The sequence below is a fragment of the Equus asinus genome, chromosome 28 (genome assembly GCF_041296235.1).
Source record: "Equus asinus isolate D_3611 breed Donkey chromosome 28, EquAss-T2T_v2, whole genome shotgun sequence".
NCBI classification, from domain to species: domain Eukaryota; kingdom Metazoa; phylum Chordata; class Mammalia; order Perissodactyla; family Equidae; genus Equus; species Equus asinus.
In genome coordinates, this window is record NC_091817.1 from 17,185,890 (window position 1) to 17,210,685 (window position 24,796).

General features: G+C 47.1%; 1 protein-coding gene across 1 annotated transcript; it reads right to left on the minus strand.

The window, feature by feature from the left end:
- Positions 1 to 264: 264 nt before the first annotated feature.
- Positions 265 to 3,734, minus strand: CBLN1 (cerebellin 1 precursor). Its single transcript, XM_014857528.3, has 3 exons — positions 3,418 to 3,734; positions 3,152 to 3,271; positions 265 to 1,921 (listed from the first exon to the last, which is right to left on the minus strand). The coding sequence occupies exons 1-3, from the start codon at positions 3,679 to 3,681 to the stop codon at positions 1,724 to 1,726; spliced, it is 582 nt and encodes a 193-aa protein (XP_014713014.1). The 5' UTR covers positions 3,682 to 3,734; the 3' UTR covers positions 265 to 1,723.
- Positions 3,735 to 24,796: the final 21,062 nt, after the last annotated feature.

The following is a 24,796-nucleotide window of genomic DNA, read 5'->3' on the forward strand; positions in this document are numbered from 1 at the left end:
GAGTTCCAAGGAAGGCCGAGTGCGTGGTGAATTTCTAAATCACAGGAACAGCAGGAATAACTCGAGAAACTTTGCTTATTACGCCATTATTAACTCGCCCCCCGCCCCCCGGCGCTAATTAAATTCATCCCTGAATCTCCAGCCAGAAAAAAGCCACTGAGCCATCCAGGGGGCGCATCCAGGCCGCGGTTCCCGTCCGGAGGCCGCTGGCCACCACCCGCTTTCTGGCACCCGACCTCCCCTCTGCCTCTGCCTGCCGAAGCAACTGGGTCAGACTTCCAGACTTAAAACGAAGTCGTTTATTTCAATTTTGCTTTCACATTACGTTCCGATACAATCAAAACTCCTGGACGAACCTCTTGAATACAAGTCCTGCGGTGGGCGCAGTCACAGGGCCCGGCGCCCGGGACACGGCGGGCGGACTCGGGTTCAGAGGCGGTGGCATGAAACATATGCTGCTTCGGGACGGTGGGGCGGCGGTGGGGGAATCCAGGGCAGCGGCGTGGGAAGCGTGCCGCTCAGGGCAGGCTGGGTGCGATTCCTCTAATTGGGATTACGTATTCCTGATCCATTTGGACTTCGAAAAACCCAAACTTCACTTGCAAGCCGGCAGCCGCGCCTGACCTAGCAAGATTCCGGCCAAATTTCTTACGTTTGCGCCAAAGCAGGGGGCACAGGCGAATGCGGGGCTGTTCCGAGTCTGGCGCAGAAGGGAGCGCAGGCCGGCTTCGCGGGGAAGCCTCGCGCCTGCCCTTCCTCAGGGAGTGTTCTCCAGAGTCTCTGGCACCTCTGAACCTCGCCCTTCCGCATCCCGCCCCCAAACCTCGAAGCCAGGGAGGATGCGGAGTTTAGAAAGCTGTTCCAGAAAAATAAAAGTCCCCCTTCAACTTTATTGGATTAAAGCAAAATTAAATCTTGGCTATTCACACGTATGTTACAGAGGACGAGGAAGCGTCCGGAAGAACCTCCTGGCGTTTGGTGAGCCACAGGACACGGGGGCATGGACAAGCGTCAGAACATCAAGCAGCCTTAGATTTCACGATCACTCCGAATAGGACATAGAAATACGGAAATACAGCCAGTTTCCACTGGGAAGAGTTCTTCGTGTACAAAGGATATTTATTTATATATATATTGTTGAACCAGTCACCACTAAGGTGAGTCCTTTTCTCTGCTAGCAAGCAGCCGAAGACAAAGTATCTCCAGCTAATTAACTCTTGAGCGGTGTTTTAAGAAGAGCAATACTTGCCAAATTAAAACGACCTCCCCCATCCAAAAAGAAAAACACCCCCTCTCCAAGCTAAAAAGGGGGGGAGGGGCATATTAGATTTCAGCAGGTGGAACGATTCAGGGGGCACTGAGGAGGAAGATATTTCACATTATACAGTGAAATACAAAGTTTCTTTTCTATAAATTGTAGGGAACATGAACACAGGGTAAGAAACAATGACAAGGCAGTCTCTCCCTCTTCGTTACTGCGACTGGAATGGGGAGGTGAGTTTATTTTTGGAAACGGGAGTGCGCAGAGCTAAGCGCAATAGACTTCTAATGAGGAAACCGACAAAGTTGTCCGACCGCGGCGGCGCGCGCCTTTTCCCGGACACCGCTGGGGAGGTGTGGGAAGTTTCAAGTCGTGCCGCTTTCCCGTCCTCTAAATTTCAGCCTCTCTCATTCCCCCTCCTGCCTTCGCCCTCTCCCTGCCTCCATTCCTGCGATGAGCCAGTCAGAGAGGAAACACGAGGAATCCCGAGAAGGTCGAGTACTTCCAGCCCCCCATCAAGTTCCCTCGCTCTAGCTTGAGGTATGCTCGGTCGCCTTTCTCCATCTGGATCAGGACTCCGTTGCTGGCGGCCTCCCGGGTCACGTCCTGGTCACCAGCGAAGGCTGAAATCACCGGCCACCCGTTTAACATGAGGCTCACCTGAGAAAGAGAAAGGCCCGCTTCAGAGGCGCAAGCCAGGCGGTACCGGAGCGGCAGTGGGGACGCGACCCTTCGCGGCTTGGCTGACAGCCATGAAGGCCTGGACGCAGCTGAGGGTGGGGGCAGCGGGGCGGGACGAAAAGGGGCTTTGCAGCTTACTGCTGAGGGTCCAGCGGGGGTGAAAGCGGCCCAGTGGGTGAGAGGCAGGGCCTGCCCCTGAAACGGGAGTCACTTGAGCGCGCCCAGAGAATCCCGACTGTGCTTTTTTATCCAGTTTAAGGAATCGGTGGGTGGCTCGAGGTCTCTGCCCCTCCCCCGACCCCCCAGGCTCAGAGAGAAACTCGGGCAACTCCGCTCCTGGCGCTTCCGGGAAAACAAACAGACACCCTGGCTCCTGCCTGGACACCATGAGGCCACAGTGGGGACGCCAGACAAGGCTTGCAACTGAGGAGAAATCCCGCGCAGAGCTGCACTGTGTGCTTCATTCCCGAACCCCGGGTTCAGTTCCCCTCCCAGACCCAGCCGCTTCCGCCACCGCCTGGTTTTGCCCTTTCGGCGGCCAGAGGCCCGGCGCCCTCTCCCGAGGCGCGCGCTCGCCTTCTGTCTCCGCCAAGAGGAAACCTGCACAGCACACCTCTGGGAATCTGGCGAGTGCTGGCTGGGACGCGGCTGGAGGAAGGAGAGAGTGGCGCTACGCCCCTCCCTTCTCTCTCCACCCATCACCGACTTGGGTTCGGGCTGCTAGTTCGAAAACCCAGGGTCAGTCCCCAAAGGGACCCCGGGAGGTCCCCGAGCGTGGCGCTGAAGGCAAGCGCACGGGCGTCTCGTAGGCTTTGGAGCAGGGACGAGGGCTTGGGGAGACTGTCCGTGGTGCTGAAGGCGAAGGTCGCGGAAATCTTCCGGAAGCGGGAGCTGTTTGTGATTCTAACAGCGACCGCTATGGGAAACCCATGGAGTCCCGTGGGAAAGCGGGAGAACCTCTTTGGAGAGGCCCAGGAGGCGGAGGAGGGAAACCGCCTCTCAGAAGGGGGCTAGGTTCCAAGGGCCAGCGACGGAAGCAGCAAGAGACAGCCCGAACCACAGAACCGTGAGGCCCTGCTCCCCGTCCCTCCAAGCAGCCCCGGGCACACGCAGCTGTCCCTTCTATCTCCCACCTCCCTAGGGCCCGCTCACTCCCTAGGCTAGGAGCCCCCAGCGGGGCCGGAGCCTGGCCCTGAGGCGGCGGCTGACCTGGATGGTCTGTCTGTTGTAGACTTTCACCACGTGGAAGTTAAAACTGTAGATCCCTTTGCGCGGGGCGATGAAAGTGCTGCGTTCTGAATCAAAGTTGTTCCCGATGTTCACTAGTACCTATAACGAGACGGGAACGAAGGGCAGTAGAGAAGAGTCAATCCCGAACTCTTGTCCCCGCGCCTCCGCAGAGACCTTGGAGAGTATCAGGCATTTCCTTCCACCTCTTCACCACCCCCACCAAACCGTCTGCATGGAACACGCACCTGGTCGAAGTAGATGATCATGGTGCGATTACTCATCTCGGACGGCTCGTGGTTGGTGCTTCTGATGGCAGAGAAAGCCACCTTGGCGCTGCCGGAGCGCACAGAGATGCCCAGAGCTGTGCCCGTGGGATCGGACGTGGGGTTGGAGTCGCACACCACCAGGCACTTGCCCTCCAGAACGATGGGCTCCGTCTCATTCTGCCCGCGGGCCGGGCCCGCCAGCCACGCTGCCCCCAGCAGCAGCAGCTCCACGACGCCCAGCATCGCGGCGCCGGCGCCCACCCCACCCCCCACCCCGGGGGCTGCCTGCACCAGCCGCCCCCCGCCCCAGCCCCGCACCGAAGCCCCCGCCTCGGCTCCGTGAGCAGCTCCGCCGACGCTGCTCTGGACACTGCTGCTCTTCCTTGCGCTCCCGGGCAAGCGCGCCCCTCGCGCGATTCTCCCGGAGCCCCGCCCGGGCCTCAGGGGTGCCGCGGCTGCCCAGCCGCACTTGGATGCATAGCCGCTGGCGCTCGGGCCCCGCTGCTGCCGCCGCCTCCAGCCCGCACCCGCCGCTGCCGCCGCGGCCGCCGCTCTGAATTATTGATGCAGCCGGCGCTGCAGCCGGAGCGGGCGGAGAGCGCGCGCCGGGCACAAAGGCGCGGCCCGCGGCCTGGCCCCGCCCCGTCCGCCACGGCCCCGCCCCTCCCCGGGAGAGGCCCCGCCTCCCAGCCAATCCTGGCGCGCCGCGCTCCCGGCCGGGCCAATGGAGGCGCTGTCCGCGCGCGGCCACCTGACCCGGGGCGCCGTTGTTATTAGGCCCGGCGAGGCGGGCGGCGCGCGGCAGCAGGGTTGGGCTCGGGCCGGGCTTCGACGGAGGGAGCGAGGGCCGGGTGCGCGCGCGCGCCCCCGCGCCCGCACTGTCCTCCGCGGCCGCTCGCTCGGTCGCCTCCCGCCTCCTGCCACGGTCTCGTTCGGCCCCCTCAGCCCTCCCGCCCGCCTCCCTCGCCGGCCCTCAGGTAGGAGGCGGCGCGCGCGCCCAGCGTCGGGAGTAGAATCGCGGGCGCCGAGAGGCGCCGCGCGCGGGCGGGCGGGTGGGCGAGTAGCGCCCCCCAGCGGGCGCAGACGCGCGGGCGAGCCTCGGCGCGCGGTGGCCGGGCGGCCGGCTGCAGGGCGCCTGCGTGCGCGGCGGGCGGGCGCCGCGGCCTCGGGGGGTGGAGGGGCGCACGTGCCGCCGCCGGGAGCGGGCACGGCCGGGGCTCAGGGCCGTTCTCCGCGGCCGCCTGCCCCAGCGCGCGGCCGGCGGCGTGGGGGCCGGCCTTCCTCCCCGCCTCTCGAGGCGCCTGCTGTGCGCACCGCGGAGTCGGGCGGAGCGCGCGCCCGTTCGTTCGTTCGTTCATTCCGGACAGATCCTGCACACGAACGAAAAGCCCGGCGCTGAGCCAGGCGCCCAGGGTGCCGTGGTGAGCAAAACCGGGCGAGGCTGCCCTCGTGCCGCTTCCAGTCCGGTGTGGCGCGCAGTAACGAGCGCGGCGGCTGCCACGCAGGCTCGTTTCCCGGATGCCTTTCTTCCCTCGGCGCTTACGGTTTATATTTTGCATCCGTACTTTTGTTTACTGTGCACCTACGGGGTGTTTTTCCCACGTGTACCTGTACATCATTGCCTTGGGCGGAGGCACCAAATCTTGTGATTTGTGGGCGATTTGTCAAGGGTAATTTTGACCCGAAGCAAGTTTTCGATTTAGAACCTTGCACCCACACGTAGTCGCAAACGCGAAGGTAAAAATGCAGCTGTGCCCTGTGGCAGGGAGAGAGGCGCTGCGGACTTTGGGAGGCTGGGGGCGCAGGCCGGTAACCGGGCGGAGCGGACGGCGAGCGCCCCTCTCCAAGTCTCCAGCCCCGAGCAGGGCGGCGTCGGCAGGCTGCGCCCCGCGGCCCCTGGCGCTCCGGCCACCGCCGGGCGGCCTTGACCTGCGTGCTGAGCCGAGCCAGAGCCGACACGCGCGGCCGGGGCGGCCCGGGGTCCGGAGAGCCGCGCCACGCCGCGTGCCCGCGCTGCCTGCTGCCCCTGGGCTCGCCGGGGGTCTGCCGCCCCCTAGGGTGCGCTCTCCCCACGCCCGGAAACCTGTCCTGGAATCGCCCGCAGCCGCGCCTATCAGCTTCTCAACCTCCTTTGTTTCTTTGAGACTTTGATGGCTGTTTAGCGAGTTACCTGGGTGCGACCCCATCTCCGACCCCGCCTGATTCAGAGACCCGCAGGGGTCACTGGGGGCGCCAGGGGAAAGGGAAGGGGCCAGGGAAGAGGCAGCAATTTTACTTTAAATTAAAATGAGACAAAATATTTTTTCAACTCAGATCTTTTTGAGACATCCCCAGAAAGCGTTGCCAGCTGTGACTGCGCCTAATGTGAGAGCATGAACTAATTTAAGAGGTGAGAGCTGAATAATGAGACAGCACCAAGCACAGCGACCGAGACTGGCAGCTCGGCCTGTGCAGGAGGAACGGCCGTGGAGAACCAACAGCACCGTGCACACTTATTTCCTGAGTGCTGGCCCGCGCTGTCGCTGTCGGGGAAAGCCCGCTTGCCCGGCGCTCAGGCCGGGCCTGAGACTGCCTAGAGGGAGGGGGTCGCCCGGGCCCTCCTCTTCTGTTCAGGGGCAGGCCGAGCCGGCAGTGCTCAAGCCTGACCTGCCATCTGTATGCCAGTGGCTCTCCATCTTGTATTTCCCGGTCTCAGCCCCTACAGCCCAGACCCTTCATCCTGAGGGCCCACTGGACCTCTTTGTGTATAAATCCTGCAGGCGTGGTCAACTGACTCATGCTTTGTCTCCTGCCTTGCGTCCCATACTCTTCATTTTTTCCCTCTTGCTGTGACAACAGCTGCCCCCAGCCAGGGACCCCCACATCTAACTTGCTTCTCTGTCTGTGTCCTATTGTTTGAGCCATTCTCATAGGGCTGCCTGTTCGGGGTTCATTGTCTCGGGCCTGGGCTGCTGTGGGAACCTCCTAATTTCTCCTTCAGGGATTACAGCCAGGCCCACCTCCTGGCTCTGCACTACATACACTGCGTTTTCTTTCATTTGGTGGATACCTATGGCGTACCCTGCGATGTGTAACCTCCACTTTTCTCCCATGTAAGTGAGACTTCCGTGGCCACCATGTTTCAGATTGATCACTCTGCTAGCATTCCCTGTCCTTCTTCCACATAGTATCTGTTAAAAAAAAATAGTAAATATTAACTTAATGTTGATAGATAGGTGCTTTCCTGAATCATGAGGATTAAATGAGATAATATATGTGAGGAAGAAAAGCCATTGAACCCCAAAAGCAATAGTGTTTATTTTTCGTGTTGTCACATTGTTAGACTCAGGATTCATTTAGCTACAAGTGGTGAAACCAATTCAAACCGGCTTAAGTATAAGAGACTGGCTGATGCTGAAAGCTTACAGGTAGGTCCTGCCAGTTAAAAGTATGGCTGGATCTATCAGTCAAGGTTATCAGGATCTGTTTTCTGGTTTTGGCTTCATTTTCAGACAAGCTGTTTCCATATGATAGCCCCTTAGAAGCTACTACCAACTTAGCCCTAAGAAGAAAAAGAGAGCACTTTTTCTGCATTATTTGCAGCGAAAGTCTCAGGCCTATTCTTACAAGGTCTGAGTCTCGTGCCTCTCTCTGAACATGGGGAATGGACTGTTCTGCTGACCAAGCTTGGATTCAGGTGTCTTCCTCTGGAAAGGCATTTGGTGTTAGCTCTACATTGTCTAGAGTAGGGGCCTCTTCACAGGAAAGTTGGAGAAAGGATGCTGGGCAGGCAGAAACAGCACATGTCTGCTTCAGTCCCTCTCAAAGGATCAGCTGCAGTATAGTTCACCTGAAAAGAATGGCAATGAAGACTGATACAGTAGCCAAAACAATAGATGTGTGTTTGTCTTGGTCCTTTTGGATCTTCAAGACTTCAGCTAAACGTGAAATCAGATACTATCAATGCTGGTGTTACTTTAAGGCTTAGCTTTGAAGTCTGAATGCACTTCCGATGTTAGAGCCAGATAAGTATAAATAATTAAGTAATTGTAGCATTCTATTCTAAAATATTTCTCTGACAACATTTTGTTGGAATTGATTTTTTTCTTTTCATTTCTTAGGCTCCTAGAAAGGTGAAAATTTCATTTCTTTGTAGATAGGTACCTAAAATTTCTCATTATTCATCGATTAATGAAAATAAATGAAAATTTGACAAAGAAAGCCTGAAAAATAAAAGAATTGAGTTAGGTCATTTCTGAAATTTAAGACTATAGGGTTTAATTGCTAAGACTTTTCAGGTGTTGAAATATTGGTAAAGTATTATAAAAGCATGTGTCTGAAGCTTTTAAGGTAATGTGTTACAGAGGTTTCGGGAACTGCAAGATTACAAATAATGAACTTTTCTGTTGCTCTTGTGTCTTTTACCTGCCGCTTTAAATGCAACCTTATGTGTTGGTAAAGTCAAAGGTTTATTTCCCCTCACTGCATTCTGCATTTCCCACCACTGTGCATTTTGAGAAATGAAGATAACTGTTATGTTCATGGCAACCCTACCCACCTATCGTTGGAATAAGAGATCATTTTCAAGAAAAGGGGAATATTTTGTCACAGGATATGAAACAAACTCATCCTTTTATTAAATCAAAATGGACTCTCTAATATTATACAGATCAAACAGTGTTTCATCTCTTTTAGTTTTGGTTCAAAGGCCCAGACAGTACCATTCGCTAGTATTTGGTTCATTTGCCCATAAAGCGGAAGAGAAAGGCTATTTTGTTCCAAAGAGTATTAAATTTAGGATTTCAAGGGTCAAGTTCATTTCAAATTAATGCTTGGATCTAGACTATAAAATATGGGAATGGTTCTAAGTTATGTAAAGTGTGAAATAATATTTTAACTTTCACTAAAACCTTGGTCTTCCTGGGTCTGTCTTTTTGGCTTATTCAGATTCATTTTAAATGCAACATTTTTGCTGTTTAAGTTTAAAAAGTTGCATAACAAAATGAACTTTGTAATTGGACTCTTCCATCAAAGGCAGGATTATTTTTTAATGAAGGCCAAGTTTGTGGTAACATTTAAATTCTTTAAAAAAAGCTTTTTTTTTTTTTGGCTGAGGAAGATTCGCCCTGAGCCAACATCTACTGCCAATCTTCCTCTTTTTGTATGCAAGCTGCTGCCACAACATGGCCACTGACAGACAAGTGGAGTAGGTCCACATCTGGGAACCTAACCAGGACTGCTGAAGGGGGGCATGGCAAACTCACCCACTAGGCCACTGGGACTGGCCCTAAAAACAAACAAACAAACAAAACAAACAAAAAAAGCCCTTTCATCTTAAAAAAAAATCAAAGAATATGTTCAAAATATCTTTAGCTCTGATGTTAATACCAAATCATGCATTTTCTTAGCCTGTGTTAGGAAGGAGAGACTCGATGTCTTCTAAATTGAGAGACGCTGGCACCGTTTTCAAAATAATGCCTTGAATCTACTGGCATGTGCTGGTAGGAATTTGGTATGAAGCTGTTATTCACATAGGTGACATTAAGGTTGAAGGAAAAAAAACATAAAATAACGTAATCCTACAGAGCTGCCCCGGAGAGAAAAACCACACAGGTAACATCAAGCACTGGTTGGAGCTTTTCCAAGAAGTAATTATCTGTGTTCTTTTGGGGTGGTTAATTATGAGGACAAACCAAGGTTTGGCCAATTGGGCAACCTTTAGTGGGTACTTGCCGTGTGCACGACACTGTTGGAGGGCCTGTGGCTGTGCAGAGCTGAACCACACCCGCCCCTGCGCTCCAGGACTGTGCTTAGTGGTGGTCAGAGACGCACACCTGGAGACCGTCCGTTTAAGACTCTTGCGTCTACTCAGAAGGCTTCTCGTAGGGTGCTGCCTAAGTTCTTACACGGTAGGTTTGATTATTTTTTGTATTTATTTACATTTGCCCTATATTCAGAAGATATAAAATATAATAGATTAGGGAACATTCAAACAAATATTTCAAGTATGTACTTCAAATGCATTTTACATTTATCAAAGAAATAGTGAATGTTGTCACCATCTGTGGGTGGCTGGATTAACATTTGGGAAAAGTTACCACCAACTTTAATAGGGATCTTAGGGAAATATCCTGCATCTTGCATTCATTGACAGTTGTGTAATGACTTCCCATGGTTCAGCGTGCTCTCAGGATGGGACCTTAGAGGAAAATCTGCTAACTAGATGGCTTGTTGAACCACAGACTTCTGTGTTACCAGGAGGTAAAGGAAAGGAAGAATTTAAATAGAACTTGAAGGGGAAACAACACAGAAAAAAAGGAGCTTCTGTATTTTTTTTTAAAAGCATTTAATTGGGAAAATCCCCAAATGGTATTTTCTGGTAGACTTCTTAGAAATTAGGTCAGAGGAGCATGCTGGTCTGGCCATGCTGCATCAGGCCTTGGGACAGCCACATGGTTGAGTTCCCCAGTGCTTACACTCCCCACCACTGAGCCATTCTCTGCTTCCTCTTCCCTGTTCTTACCGCTGGACGCTGACCCCTTTCACCTGGCTTCTGGTTTGGGCCAATGGAAGCCACAAGCAGAGGATGAGAGAGAGGAGGGAGAGAGAAGTTGGGATGTTACGTTCTGCTCTCTCCTGCTTCAGTGCAGATGGTGTGAAGCAACGACCCTGACATGTCTCTGGCAGTGGCTTCCCCTTTTCAGAATGTAGCGGCCCCTCCTCTCCTGGGCTCCAGCTCTCACTCCATAACACTCTTTCCTCCCTTTGTCTCTTCCGCCCGAGGATGGAGGTTTGCCAGTCTCTGGGTTCTCAGCATCTCGTGTTGAGTCCCCTGACCCTGCCAACACCTCTGTTGGTTGTCCCTTCATTAAAATCTCTCCATGTGAGCTATCTGAGTTTAGTTCTCTTTCCTTCTGGGATCTCAGTGATACACTGTATCAGTACAAAAATCTTGCTTCACCTTCAGAACCAACAGATTTGATACATTTTATCCTATGGTGAGAACAGTTATTTAATCATTGATTGTATGATAGAAAAAAGATCACTGTGAATTAAACTGTATTTTATTACAAATTCAGATTAGTTGCATGACATTACCAAAGTTAAATATTTCAAACAAAACTATTTATTGTAAGTTTTAAAAGTTAACTACTGATAAATGTAATTATGCTCTTTTCAGAATATTAAAACAAGTATTTTTTAAAGTAGCAAATGCTAAATCTCAAGTAAATTACATCCTATAAGCTTGCAGTACAGCATATGTTAATATTGTGAGAAAAATACAATATTATTTTATAAATTCATAGGGCTGTTTTGAGTTTTTAAAACATTTGAAAACTTTACCAAAGTGAGTTTTTATTATTGGAAAAGCATGCCAATTACTACTATTCAATTTTTTAAGCTTGTAAACTTTTATCTGTACATGTTCTCAACAGATAGGGATTTTTATTGTTATTATATAAAATAGTGTTTTAGATTTTAAAATAGATTGAAAGCAAGCCACTATAAAGTATACTTCAATATATAGGTATTATGAGGTGTTCCTTTTGGTATTCAGTGTAACTATCCATTTCACACGGTCTGCCTAGTATCCTTGGAGGTCCTTACCCAAACAGTATTAAAGGCTAGTTAGGAAACATAAAGCAGTTAGAAAGCAATCTCTGACAAGTAGGCTATCCACAAATGGGAACGAAAGTTGGGATAAATTCAATGAAAATATCTATTCAATCTTAGTGTTTACTGGCCTAGAAGAATAAGCTGGTTGGATTCCTATTTCCTCTGGTTGTTGTGGTAACATACTGCATACTGTAACCATTTTAAGTAATTACAGATGTATTGAAATTCATCTGTGATTTTGTCAGTACATTATTAAATTTCATGAATACTTTCTCTGTCCTCACTCACTATGAAATGGGTTCCGATAGTTACTGCACCTACAGGATCAGGATGATAAGGTATTATTGCGTGAGCTGTCTATGGCCTTTTTAGATAAATAAAGATCAGAATTTTGGATCTTTAACCTGGAGTGTCTTGAACCTTAAGTGTTGAACCTTAGTTCTTATCAACTCAGCCGCCTACAGTTTACGGACCGAGGCCCAGGGAGGGCAGTTCCTCTGAGACAGTCCACACAGCACAGTGGCTCTTGTGGGGCTCCAAAAGCAGAATGCCAAGGCTGAGAGCTCATGCCTGTGCTCGTGGGCAAGAGCCCTTGACCAGCCTTGTGGCTCTCTGGGTTTGGTTTTCTCATCAGCAAAGCAAAAATAATAATAAGCATCTGCCTTCAAGGGTGATTTTAAGGATGGAATGAACTGATGCATGTGCCTAGCCTGCACCTGGCCCGGGCTCTCCAGTCCATGAGTGTCGCTGCTCCTCGCCCTCGGGTGCCTAGGTAGTGGGAGCGCCAGAAGTGGAGCCCCTCGTGTGGCCTCACTGCCCCAGGGCTGGCTCCAGACTCGCCTCGAGGTTGACCCAGTACTCACCTGGCTCTTTGCCAGTGGGTTTTCTTCTCTTGCTGCTCAAGAGTTCAGGCAATAACGTCTTTGTCTGATTTTGGTAGATATATTCCATTGAAAGTCCTCATTCCGAAATTTAAAACAAAGACTGTTTATGTAGCTCGATAACAGTGTACACACAGTTGGTAGGTTTCACAAACACGTCATATGCTCCTTTTCTATATTTATTTATTCATTTAACTAATGTTGAGTTGACTACTATGTGACAGGTATTTGTTGTGGGGACCAGGAGAACATCAGTGAACAAAACCGACGAGACTTCCTGCCCTCTGTGGCCGAGACCTGAGGACGAGATTAGGTTTTACAGCAACCACGTCCTTCTCAGTATGATTCCACCACTGTGATGTTAGAGCGGAATCATTCCACCTCGTGGTCCACACAATTGTGAGAGCCAGAATTCTTTCTCTGCTGAGACATCCTTAAAAAGATACCTCACCACTCAGGAGTTGGCTATTTTTTAAATGACGTTAAATTTATTTTTCCTTTCTATCTTGGGATTTAATCAGAAAATCATCAACATTGTAAGTTTTATGTTGTCATTTCCGTTTTTAAATTTAAGCCACTTTAAGGGCTGTGGATCTGGCTGCCTTAGATGAAAGTGAAGGTATTAGGTTGCATTGGCACATTTTGACAGTTGAGAGTGGTTTGCTTGTTTTTAGTCTATGAAAAGTTTTTAAAATAAATTTTAATGTGCCCTTTAAATATTCCTTGTTTTAAAGATATTCCATTTTAAAACATGCCTACAGAAGAATTTGGTATCTGTCTTTGAGGTCAAAAATAGGGTGCATGGGGCCGTTTTCTGCTTTAACCTTCCCTCCTTCTCTGCGTCCTCTGTGTCAGTGCCTGTCTGACGTTGCGCCACGCTCCTGGGCTCAAGAGGTGTCTGTGCTCATCCCCTTTGGAGGAGCTTCAGTTTTCCCACCCCTGTGACTACATGAGCACTTTCTGTACATCCTCACAAATGAGTATGCTCCCCCCCACCTTGGGGAACAGGAAGGGAAGTTCTGCCATTGTGCTCGCGTGAACGTAATTGAGAGCTTTCCGTGTCTCTCACAGCTTCATAAGTGAGTTTTTCTATTGTGCTGGGACGGTAGTTCTTTAAATAGAATATTCCCCCATGGAAATCGTCCACAATGCTGAGCACACACCTTGCAAAAGGTGAGTCTAGAATATAGGGTGCATCCTCAGCATTGCCTCAAAGCTGAAGTTAGGGCTCCCTGGAATATCAAAAACAAATTTACAGCAGTTCATTAGTGTAGGGAATCACAGAAACAGCGTGCGCCCTTCCACGTGGAGGACGCGGAGCACGCTGCGAGTGCAGACATGACGCTCTGAGGATGAAGCTGTTTACAAGGCTCTCGTTTATTCTAGAGAAACCCACTAGCCTATTTTGAACCACTTTTCTTTAGAGCATATGTCTCGCTGTGCAACCAAAAGGGTGTTTATATCCTAGTTACTTGGCAAAAATTCTTTCATTGCTTCAGAGAGATCCATTTTCGGCCTGAAGTGAGGAGCTGGTAAATAGATGGGCCTTGGTAGTCTGAAGAAAAGACCCAAGTGCAGATTTAGATCGTTATTTTTTTCTTTGGTTCCCCATAATATTGTTGCTAGATGGGACTACATTTTTTAACCAGAAGAGAAGTAGATGCCTGGGTCAGTTTGGTTATTCCCACTCATTCTAAATGAGAACATTTCTTTCTATTCAATGAAATGAGAAAAATTTGGGAGTATTTGTGATATTTTCCTTGCCCACCAAATTATTTCAATTGAAACATATTTCCCTATGTATTTTGATACAATTTCCAAATGATTCCCCTTAAAAGTCTATTGATATTAAATGGGAAAAAAGCAAGGTACAAAATTATATTTACAGGATGCATGTACAGAAATTACTACATTTCTGTAAAGTATTTATAGAAGATGACTGCTAGAGTATTTGTTGACATGTTGATTGGTTATTGTTTAGGATTATTTTTCTTTACCTTCTTTATAGTTTTGGTGTTCTACCACTCCAGAACTTCAATAAATATATTTTAATACAGTTTTCTTAAGTCCCGAAAAGAGAATTTCCTTTTAACAATATTAAAATCTACATAGCGTCCATTGGTACCATCAAGGCATTTTTCCTTAACCTTGCAAACCACACACAAGGGTGCTCGTGGAAGTGCCTCTCAGACAGGCTATGATTTGCATTCATCAATAAAACATCCATAATTAGAAGTAGAAATCTTTTCTTTCCAACATAAATACATCCCTTTCAAAAGGAGTTATCTTGTGTGAACGATGTTGGACATCTTAGAAACTAGGATCACCTTTATTACGTGCCTTGCTCTAGTCAAAGCATTATTTTGTGGGGTGGACTCAAGGTTGCATGTTTAAGAAAAGCATCAGGTCAATCCCATTAGGAAAATCATCTTATTCATAAACCTTTAGCCATTGAAAAGACCATTAGAAGCCTATGCAGGTATGTACAGTTGGGTAGAATTAAGTAGTATATTTAACAATTGGCAATATAGAACAATAGCATATATTTGCACAGTGCTGTCTATTTAAAAACCAATAAACCTTTCACAGACAAATACATATTCACCTCAACGCGAGGCTTTCAGGTACTTATTATATTAAATTTTTACATGTCGAAATGTAGTCTGGCAGAGAGAAACTGATTTGCCCAAGGTCATCTGCAGCAGAGTGGCATTATTTTCCATCTCCCAGCTCTAAAAACCTGCCTACTTTCCCCTGCAACATTGCCCCTATAAAAAGGCACTCCTGCTGAACGCAGTGATGGTGCTGTAGCTTTTCTGGCAAGGAGTTAGCTCTAAGTAACCTTAAATATGAACTCTTTTTTCCTATTAAGCAATGAAGTTTACTTTTAAAATTTTCAAAGATGGTAAACCTCTCTCTCCTTTTTCTTCTTTCTCCTCTTTTGTCCCTAAATAGTGTTCCATATATATTACTGCCAGAAACAGATGATTGGCATTCATGCTATGCTTTTCCATACCTTTTCATCATTTTTACAGCTGTTCACAGGACAACAATTATATTTCTACTTTTTAAAAAATTGTTACAAAGAGAAAAGAGGAAAGCAAAGGAATAAACTACAAGCAATTACCTAAGTGATACTTTTGTGATCTGACATTTTGGGAAATGAGGGGTGATGCGTTACTGATACTGTGCTACTTTTTAATATCTAGGTTTTAACGTTTTACTGGGTGAAGGTAAAATTCACATGCGTTAAACCTGGTCACAACATAATGATAGGGCATTTATTTTTCTAATTTTCACACCACCCAAATTTTTTAACCAAAGGAAGAATGCTGACTTTGTCTAGGTTGTGTGGTGGTGCCTAGAAGCAGGTGTGCACAATTTACCAGTCTGTCCTTTTGCAAAGCTTATATTGCTAACACACTCATTAGTAAACTGGCACTGCGCAAAGTGAGCTAGTGGATTTAAATGGAAAAATTGTACTCATTGCTCTTCCCAATCGGGGATATAACAGGATTTGATGGCTTAATGAATTTATTTGTGAATCATTTATATTTCCTTGTCATTTTGAGGATTTAAATTTCAAATAGTTTTCAAATCTCATTTTATTGAAATATGCTATTGATGTTCCTTTCTCATCACTTCACAAGAAGTCCTTCGTTCTGTTGCCCCTTCCCACCCCGCTTTTGCACTACCAGTGTTCTCTTTACAATTACAAGCCGATGGGCTTGCCACATCTATGACACCACTCAGAGAACTTCGTCTTAAATAGACGCCAACTCATTTTCCTGGATGTTTTGAACAAGACAGAACACAAACTTTCCTCATGCAGTGTGTTCAGATTAGTAACTTTGAAACGTGTCATGTGATCATTGTATTACATGGAAGTTCCTCAGAGATCATATTTTGGGGTAGAAACACCCAGACATCCAAACTTTTAACCTAATGAACTTATTAAGTTTTAAAACTTTATAATAATGAATTCGAGATGTGAAAGATTTTTGCTTAATGTGTGTTTTGATTTGTTTAATTTGGTGAGGAAGATTGGCCCTGAGCTAATATCTGTTCTAGTCTTCCTCTATTTTATATGTGGGATGCCACCACAGCATGGTGTGTAGGTCCACGCATAAGCTGTGCATAGGTCCGTGCCCGGGATCCAAACCTGCGAACCCCGGGCCACCAAAGCAAAGGGCACAAACTTAACCACGACACCACTGGGCCAGCCCCGCTTAACATGTGTTTTTGTTTTGCTTTTGTTTTGTTTTCCAGAATGCATCTGCCCTATTTTCATAGTATGTTGGAGTCTTAGCATCAAAGAATGTGCCTGAGAGCGGAGCATAGGCAAGCCTTCTTTAGCAAAAGCTAATGTAGTCACATTTATGTATTTAGTTTATAATTTTTATAAATTTTCAGTTTATAATTCTTAATAATGATTTGGCTATCGAATGACATTTTCTTCTGTTAATAAACTCTGTAAATTAGAAATGTACTCAATCAATCATTTATTTAGCAGACTGAAAGTAGGGGGAAAAGAAAGTGGTAACAATGTCTTGTTAAAAAAGAGATAACAGGCCTGAAATGGAGTCACTTGTGCTAAGCCCCACATCAGGTTAGTGTTAAGTCTTGGTCTGCTAATTGCAGTTTCATCCTCTTTCAGGAACCCAACCTTTAACCAGTCCATCTGGAATTACCGGGTCAGCACTAGTGAGGTCATCCACCCCTTTGCCCTCCAAAGGAAGGTGGCCTTGCCTGGAACAGTCTGCTCTCTCCTGGCCCCTCTTCTGCGTAGAGAGGCCTTGCATTGTGTGCAGCTCTTCAGAGCGCCTTTCTCTCTGCTGGAAGGGATGCTGCCCGATTCGTGAATCACTGAATAAAGCCAATTAGATCCTCAAATTCCCCCAGTTGATGTTTTTTTTACTTAACAGTCTTAAACCCGAATGTAAACCAGAATGATTTGATAATGAAAAATACCTAAAATATTGTCCTGTCTCTTCCAATCAATGTTTCTTCACCAAATAAAGTTCGGTTTACTCTTTGAATTCTGTGCCGACAGGCACAATGTTATACTGAACCATGGTTGTAATATTTTTGAAAAATCGCACATCTATGGTGCAGTCAGTATACCAACTTTAACCTCTTTATAAAATGCAAAGGAGATGTTGCCAACCAGAAAAATCTAGAACCTAACAATTCAGATACTATTCAAAGCAAACATTTAATCTAATAACTGGAACTAAATGTTAGGCTTCATGGCAGCTCAACATCCACTAAACGAGTGTTAATAATAGGGTAAGCCCCTTGTATCCAGAGCGAAGAGAAGCACACCACATTTACGCAGCAAAATCATTAACTTTTGATGTTTTGACTTTAGCCTTCTGAAAGGGCTCAGGACTACTGTAGCAAGCGAAGAGTTTACTTTTAATGCCCTAAACATCCATATAATACTCTGTATGTTACGTATTGCTTTTATTAGCTAATATAATAAGTATTAAGTATGCTACATTCTCTGCATGCATTATTTCAATTAATCATTGGAATAGTCTTGTGATTTTTTAAATCTCATTTTACAGATAAGAAAACTAAGGGTAAATAGATTGCCCGGGTTGCACTGGAACTTGCTGAGCAGGGGTTTCAGCCTCTTCAGTCAGACTGCTGTACGCCACGTCTTTCCCAGACGTGCATCATAGGAGCCTCACAACCAGCTTTATAAGATATGCAGGATGGATAGCGTTACCCCTGTTGCACAGAGGGCAATATTGAGGTCCACAGACTTCAAGTGACCTACCCCAAATTACAGGGTAATGAGCAGGGGCTCTGGACTGCAAACTCTGCACCACGTGGTCCTCTTTCCTACCCTACTGCCACTGTCCAGGTTTCTTCTGACACTACGGAGGGTTTGTTTTATACATTCGTGTTTCTGGTTTGGCATTTGACACTCTGTGCTGATCAGTGAGCCCTCTAAACTGCACCCACTGCAGAGGAATGGCCTAAGATACCTCTCCACATGGCATCTCTCTTCCCACCCCACCCCCAGAGCTGTGATAGGTAGAGCTGGCCAAACGTAGAAGAGGTGCTTTGTCTTGGTGACCACTGCCTCCCTCCTTCTCTGCCTTTTATTCGACAGGCACATTCCTTCCCTTTTTTGTTCATCAGTGGCTTTATGTTCTTAAGCACCTCCCCACTATAAAAATAGAAAAGGAGTTATGAGTCATTTACACTTTAGCCATGAATGTGCTTCCGTGACTTCGTCAAGGCTGCCAGTGCCTAACTCTTTTTCTCTAACTGCAGAATGAAAGTCTCTGGCCTGTCTTGGCTTTCAGGCTGAGAAGACTGAGCTGGGAGTTGGTCTAGGGATCACGACCACCAGAGGCGTATTGCCTGGAGATGCTTGGACTGCGTAATTGTTGCAGGTCAGCATCTGGAGCAGCGCTTTCTGAGCAGTGGGACTCTCAGCCCTGTGCTCTCTCTCCTCCCCTCTCTGCTTGAGCCAGGTGGACTCTTACCCTCCACCCACTTCCAACTTATCAGGGATCCAGAGAACGTTCTCCATCCTTCCAATGATCACATGTGTTTTCATCTTCCTGGAGCCCATGACATGGTGACTGAGCTGCCCTCAGGAGCAGCACAGGCTTATAGCACAGCTCTTCTGCTACCTGCAACTGGCTGATATCCTAGGAGACTGAATGTGACTGGTTTTGTGTGATGTGTGATGTGTGATGTGTGATGTGTGTGTGTGTGGCATAGGAAGACCCTTAGAGGTAGAAGGGAATGCCTCAGACTTTCAACCCCATCACTGGAGCAGTGTCTTACTTTGGGTTCTCCTAGAAGCAGACCTAGAGACGAGGATTCAAGTGCAAGTGGTTTGTTTGGGAGGTGACTCTGTGAGGCACTGGTGGGAAGTGGACAGTGAGACAAGGAAAGGAAGACTGTTGAAGGGTGTGTTCATAAGTCACTTACCACTGTGGCAACCCATTGGGAAACTCTAGGGGTGAGTGTAGAATACAGCCTCAGCGTTTCTGCCCCTTGCCCTGAGGGATAAGGGATGAGGGCTTTATCCACCAGTTCTTTGTAGTCATTGATGAGAGCTTCTGAGTGGGGGTTGTTGATTTTCCCTGAATTCCAGTGTACTCCTTTGGGTCATAGAGGCTTTCTTTGGTTTCAGAAAAATCCTTCAGGCAGAGATCCAGCTATTAGAGTAGAGAGTCACTGGAATACACTGATGTGGTCCAAGGGCTACGGGCAGAGCACCCATTTGCCTCTGTTTCAGGTGTTTTAGGTGGTGGAGGGAATGCAGAGAGCCTGACCTGCTTGAGACTGTCTTTAGTAAGAGTTTCTGTCTCTGTGCATTGAGGATCATTCCTATCAGCAGAGAAGCCCATCACCACTGATGGTATGTGTAACGAAGTATTACCTAAGAGGAGGGGAAAACGCCAAGCAGTTGGCTTGGCTGAACACAAGTAAAGACTCTTACAGTCATTAATGTGAACTGCTTATTATTAATGTCTGACTACAATGCTGCATAATAATGATTATGCATGTCATTAAATATGTGTCAGATTAACTTTGTCATAAAATTTATGACAATATTAAGTTTTATTCGCACGCTCAGTCTTCGTAATTTATTGCTTATGTAGCATGGTTATTACTTTAAAAAATCTCTCCAGGACAATGTTGGTATGATGACTACGTTGCTTATCCATGAGTCTAGTTTCTCAGTTCATTTGGAATTTTCACATTACATGATAATAGTCACCGACTCTGCTCCTAGTTCAGCCAGTGGCAAAGCCGTCTCACTTGCCCAGTTATTGTGGCTGAGAGAATTGCTCCCCTCTTACTGAGAGTTCTCCTGCCATATATTATTGATTAATTCAATCAAATTTCATTTGACCCCAATCATATATCATTCATTGTGTAAGATGGTGTGAATTTAGATGTGGAGTAGAACCTGATTCTGTCCTCAAAGAGCTCATGGTCTTTGAGGTAGAGAAACACAGCACCTTATAGATGACTGTTACAGAGTGACAGAAATGAATGAAGGACAATGCATCATCTTTTCCCTAGGCGTGGATGACAAAGCTGTTCCTGTATTTGGTTTCCAGAAAATATCTCAAAAGCTACAAGTCATTGTCTTGTGCTTTCCAAAATGAGTAGCGTTGCAGGATAGTATTGATTGCATGGCCTTAGCTCTTTGTCCTGGCTGAGAATTTGATAAATGAAAGCCATTCACTGATAAAATGTAAGGGTTTCCTTTAGCCAAGTGCACACAGGTAGCGCCTTTTTAGAATCCAAGTCTAAAGATTTCATCCACGCACTTCTTTACAAAAAGCCAACTAGAAGAACTTTACTATTCACAACAAAGGCAAAATACTGTCAAGAATGAAGCCTAATACCACAGGGGGCAGAGCCAAACGTGTTCTTGAAGTTTGTAAGTTTATGTAAAAAAGGATGTATTGGGAAGCCAAGCTTACTATTGTCAGCTCTCAGAATTGCGCTTGACAGGAGAAACCAGGATCAGGAATGGAATGGAGAAGGTCAACAGCAGATGGGCCACGGAGAGGGCTAGTGTTGGTCCTGGGGCTCAGCGACCTCTCGAAGGTTCTAGTGTGGGTCTGGCAGTGGGTTAGGTAAGTGGATCTGGGTCACATTTATTCCCTAGGGTGAGAAAGAGTTTAGTGAGGAGAGAATTTAAACAGCTTACTTTTAGACTTTCTAAAGAACTATATTTTCTTAACTGCCAGCCTAGGAACACCCCAGATGATCATGCAGTGTAAGGCTGTGATGGACGCATAGCCTGTAGAATAGCCCCATGAATAGCAGGGAAGTCAAAAGATAGGAACCGGGTTTGAAACAATGCCATCCTCTCTTTGTCTGGAGCAGTGATTAGAGGCAAGATCCAAGCATATGAAAGTGCATGTATTAGTACATCCTTACGATAAGAAAGGATCTGGCATGCCACTTTCTCCTCCACCCAACCTGTACTACCTGATGAGTTCCCTATATCAGTAGGAAACTTTGCCCCCCACCTACTCCTTCAAGCTAGAACTTCAAGACCATCTTGGATCCTCCTTGCTCTCCACACCCAGCAGGGCAGCAGCCCTTCACTTGCATGTCTGCGAACATTTCTCAAGCTTCTGCCTTCCTTCTCCATTCCATAGCCTCTGATGTGCTTGTAGCCCTTTGGGAGACCCAATGGGTTTCTTGCCTCTATTCTCCCCACTCTTCCAGAGCCCGTGGCAGTGGCTTCTCCTGCTTGCCTAGAGAATGACATGCAAGCAGTTTGCAACTGGGCCTTGGCTCACTTTCCCAGCCTCACCTCCAGTGATCCTTTGCTCTTCATTTTCTGGACACACCAAACCATTTCACACCATCATTCCTTGCCTGTACTCGTCCCACTACCCAGCTCACTGCCTTTCCAAAACTTTCCAAAACCCTCCCAGGCAGAATTAATCATTTCTGCATCTGTACTCTAGAAGTTAAGGTTCCATTATGGTGTTGATCATGTTGATTATGGTTATTTACTTGTCAATCTTAATTAGCTTTGTAACACCTAGCACAGTAATTGAAACAGAGTATATGTTCAAACGTGGATTTATTTTTAACTTAAAGTGAGACGAGGACTTTAGAATGCCAGAATCTTTGGGTTAAAAAGATTTGGCTTGATTTTTGTATCAGGCAGAGTTCTTAGTTTCAAGCAGTATAAGCAACTCTAGCTCATTCAGGCAGGAAAGGAATGAATTGAAGCCTGTTGGGTTACACACATCCTTAGAGACAGATGTTGAGGGCCTCAGTAACAGGAGCAATACATAAAATCTCTGCAGGGAACCAACTTGCCGCCACTGCTGGGTACAGATTCTGCCAGATGTGCCACCCACACCCCAAGCCTGACACTAGACTCAGCTGCACCCTCTGGAAACTGATGTAGCTCCCTGTGCTACTGCCACCCCAGCCAAATGACCCTCTGCAGGCCCTGCTTGTCCCATCTCAAGAGTCAAATTCCATCTGATTGGTTGAGCCTGGATCACATGTCTGAGCCCTCGTTTCAAGGGAGGCTGGGAAAATGAGCACATGGCTTCCATGCGGTTGTTGGTCTCTGTCTCTCCTCAAGACCCACAAGGTAGGGAAATCCCAAGACGAGAAAGTCTGCTGATGCTGGGGGTGGGGCAGGGAGGGTGTAAGGAAGATGCCAAAAGAATGACAAATGTCCACTAGAATTTTCTTTCAGGACATCAAGAACCTAATTAAGAGCTTCCTTTGATGGTGTATGAGTCTTAACAGAAAAAAACCTGCATGCTTAAATTGAGTAATTGGAGGAGAATTGAGTAAAGGGGATATTTACGAAGGATGGGCAGAGTATAGGAAAACCACAAGAGACAGTGCAGTACTCCAGGACTAATAGCAAAAGCTGTTACCGCCCCAGGCCTGAAGAGGCAAGGGGAGAGAGCAGGTACCAGACCTGGAGAGAGAGTCACCTGACAGGAGCCAAGACCATGTCAAAGAGGCACAGTCAGCTCTGAGCAACCCCTCAGGGAGAGAGCAAGAGTTGTAAATGCCCTGACTCTCTCCCTTCCTTTCCTATGAGCCCCTGCGGAGTCTCCCATTGGCTCCAACCAGAAGTCAGAGTGCCAAGGAGCCCATTCGGGCTGTTCACACTAGTCAGGCTTGTGGAGCACGGAGCATGTTGGAGAAGGTGAGAGTGGATCTGGAGGAACAAGTAGAAGATATGCAGCACATGAGACTTCATCAATATGTCACCAACGTTTTTCTTTTCACTTTATTCGATATCTCCTTTGGGGATGTCGCTTTATATTTTCAGTACCCCATCCTACGAGATTGATGATCTTGAAGTATACTTCTCATATTGAGTTTGACGAGATTCTATTTTCCCCTTCTTTGCTATTTAGAATGCTCTATAGTATGGCTCAATAATCTGCACCATTAAAGGTTAGCAAATGCCAACCAGGGTGGGACATGTGACCTGGGCACACACATCAAGACTCCCTTTCCAAATCTTCATGCAGGTATCCTCTCTCTCATTGTCTCAGCGCATGAGATTTCCTGCTGCTCATCCCCGCCTCCTCCTCATTAACGTCTGGGCTTCTAAAGAAAGCAGGTATAAGAATTGTCATTGAAATGAGCCCCATGTCATTACCAGCAGTTTTAAGCCCCCCAAGGATTCATGCAATGTAACGCTAATCCTTTCAAAGTGTGTGGTAACTTGTGCAAGAATAACCGGTTGTTGGCTGTTTACTCTGGAAAAGAATACTGCAGGGAAAGCTTCATCATTGTTTTTGAGTATATTAGGGGTTCCTTCACGGAATTTGGAAACCTCAGCTAGGAGAATCGAGGTGTATCATGAGATATTTAGGTAAGAGTAGAATATTCACTTTTTATTTTTAAAAAAATTACATTAATAGAATTCTTATTTTAAAAATGCAGATGATAGAGAAGTACACAGAGTGAAGAGTGGAAGTCACCCTTTCTCTGTTCACTTCATCTCCCACCCCTTGTCCCCACCCACCCCCAACAACATTAACAGTATGGCAGGAAAAGAAAGATTTTGTTTAACCATGTGTCCTCATGGGGTATGGAGGATGGGGTCTGGAAACAATATTCATTCTGCTGCTCTGTCCAGGCCCCAGCAGCCCTTGGGTCTCCGAGCCTGAGACAGAGAGCACGTGATGCTGCATCTCACTTTGTGAGAACAAAGCCGTTTACAAAGCTGCAAGCCTGGGCTGTGTCACAGGGCTGCCACTTGCAGGGGGTTCCTGAGCTCCTTCCACCCATTTACTTATTTTAGGTGCTGACTGTACATTTCTGATTTGTCACTTTCCTGCCGGTGGGAAAGGATTTTGCTTTATCTAAATAAAGTCCTTAGATGAAGGACTTTACTGCTAATGAATATTTTAAATTTCTGGGTATGATTTTAGCATTCATAGACATCAAATGCCAAGAGCATTTTCTTGCCAAGAGCAGAGTATGTACACTTCTGTTAAGAAGAGTTGTCTGTGAAATAAGTATGGTTGATATTTAATGTGAGCATAAGAAATACTTGTTTCCAGTGTTATACCAAACACATTTGAGTTTCTAATGATTTTAGGGATGTGATACAAGGGTTCTGAAAGCTGCCGATGCCCCTCGTCCCGCCGGAGGAGCTCCCTGACCTGGTCCGCCCTGGCCCTTCTCTTCTCTTGACTTCTAGATTGTGTGGTGTCAGCATCTCCTGTGATAGCTCAGTCTCATCTTGTCCCAAGCGCTGTAAATGGGTGGCTTTTGGGTGGAGGCTCATCTTCGCAGAGTGTCAGTTCCTGGAGGACAAGGAAGTTGTCCTGGGCTGACACAATTAGCTATTCCGCCGAGTTCCCTGACCCTTCACTTCCACAGCTCTCCTACAAGATCCAAACCTCTGTCTTCTATTCATAACTGTGACAAAACATCAGTGCTGGATGAATACAGATGCCCGCCTGTGGCAGCTGTCTCCTTCGTTGCCTGCAGCCTGTTCACCACCGAGACCTATAGATTTTACCTCCTAAAAACGTCTCTGAAATCCATCCACTCCTTTATGTCTCTGTTTCCACCATCATCTCTCACCCAGGTGACTGTAGCAGCCTTCACATTGGTTTCCTCTCATCCATCTGGAGCCCTTTCATCAGTTCTCCACATAGCAGAAAGGGTTACATTTTTAAAATGCAAAAGTGCTCATATCGCTCGCTACTAAAATTCTTCAGTAGCTTCCCATTTACTGTTCAAGAGGAACCACACTTGACATAGCCTGTCCCCACCTGCCTCTCCAGCCTCATCTTACTCATGCTCCCCCTTATCTCCATCGTCCAGTCCTGCTGGCCTGCTTTCAGTTCCTCAGTGCTCTCCCCTGCCCTTGGACC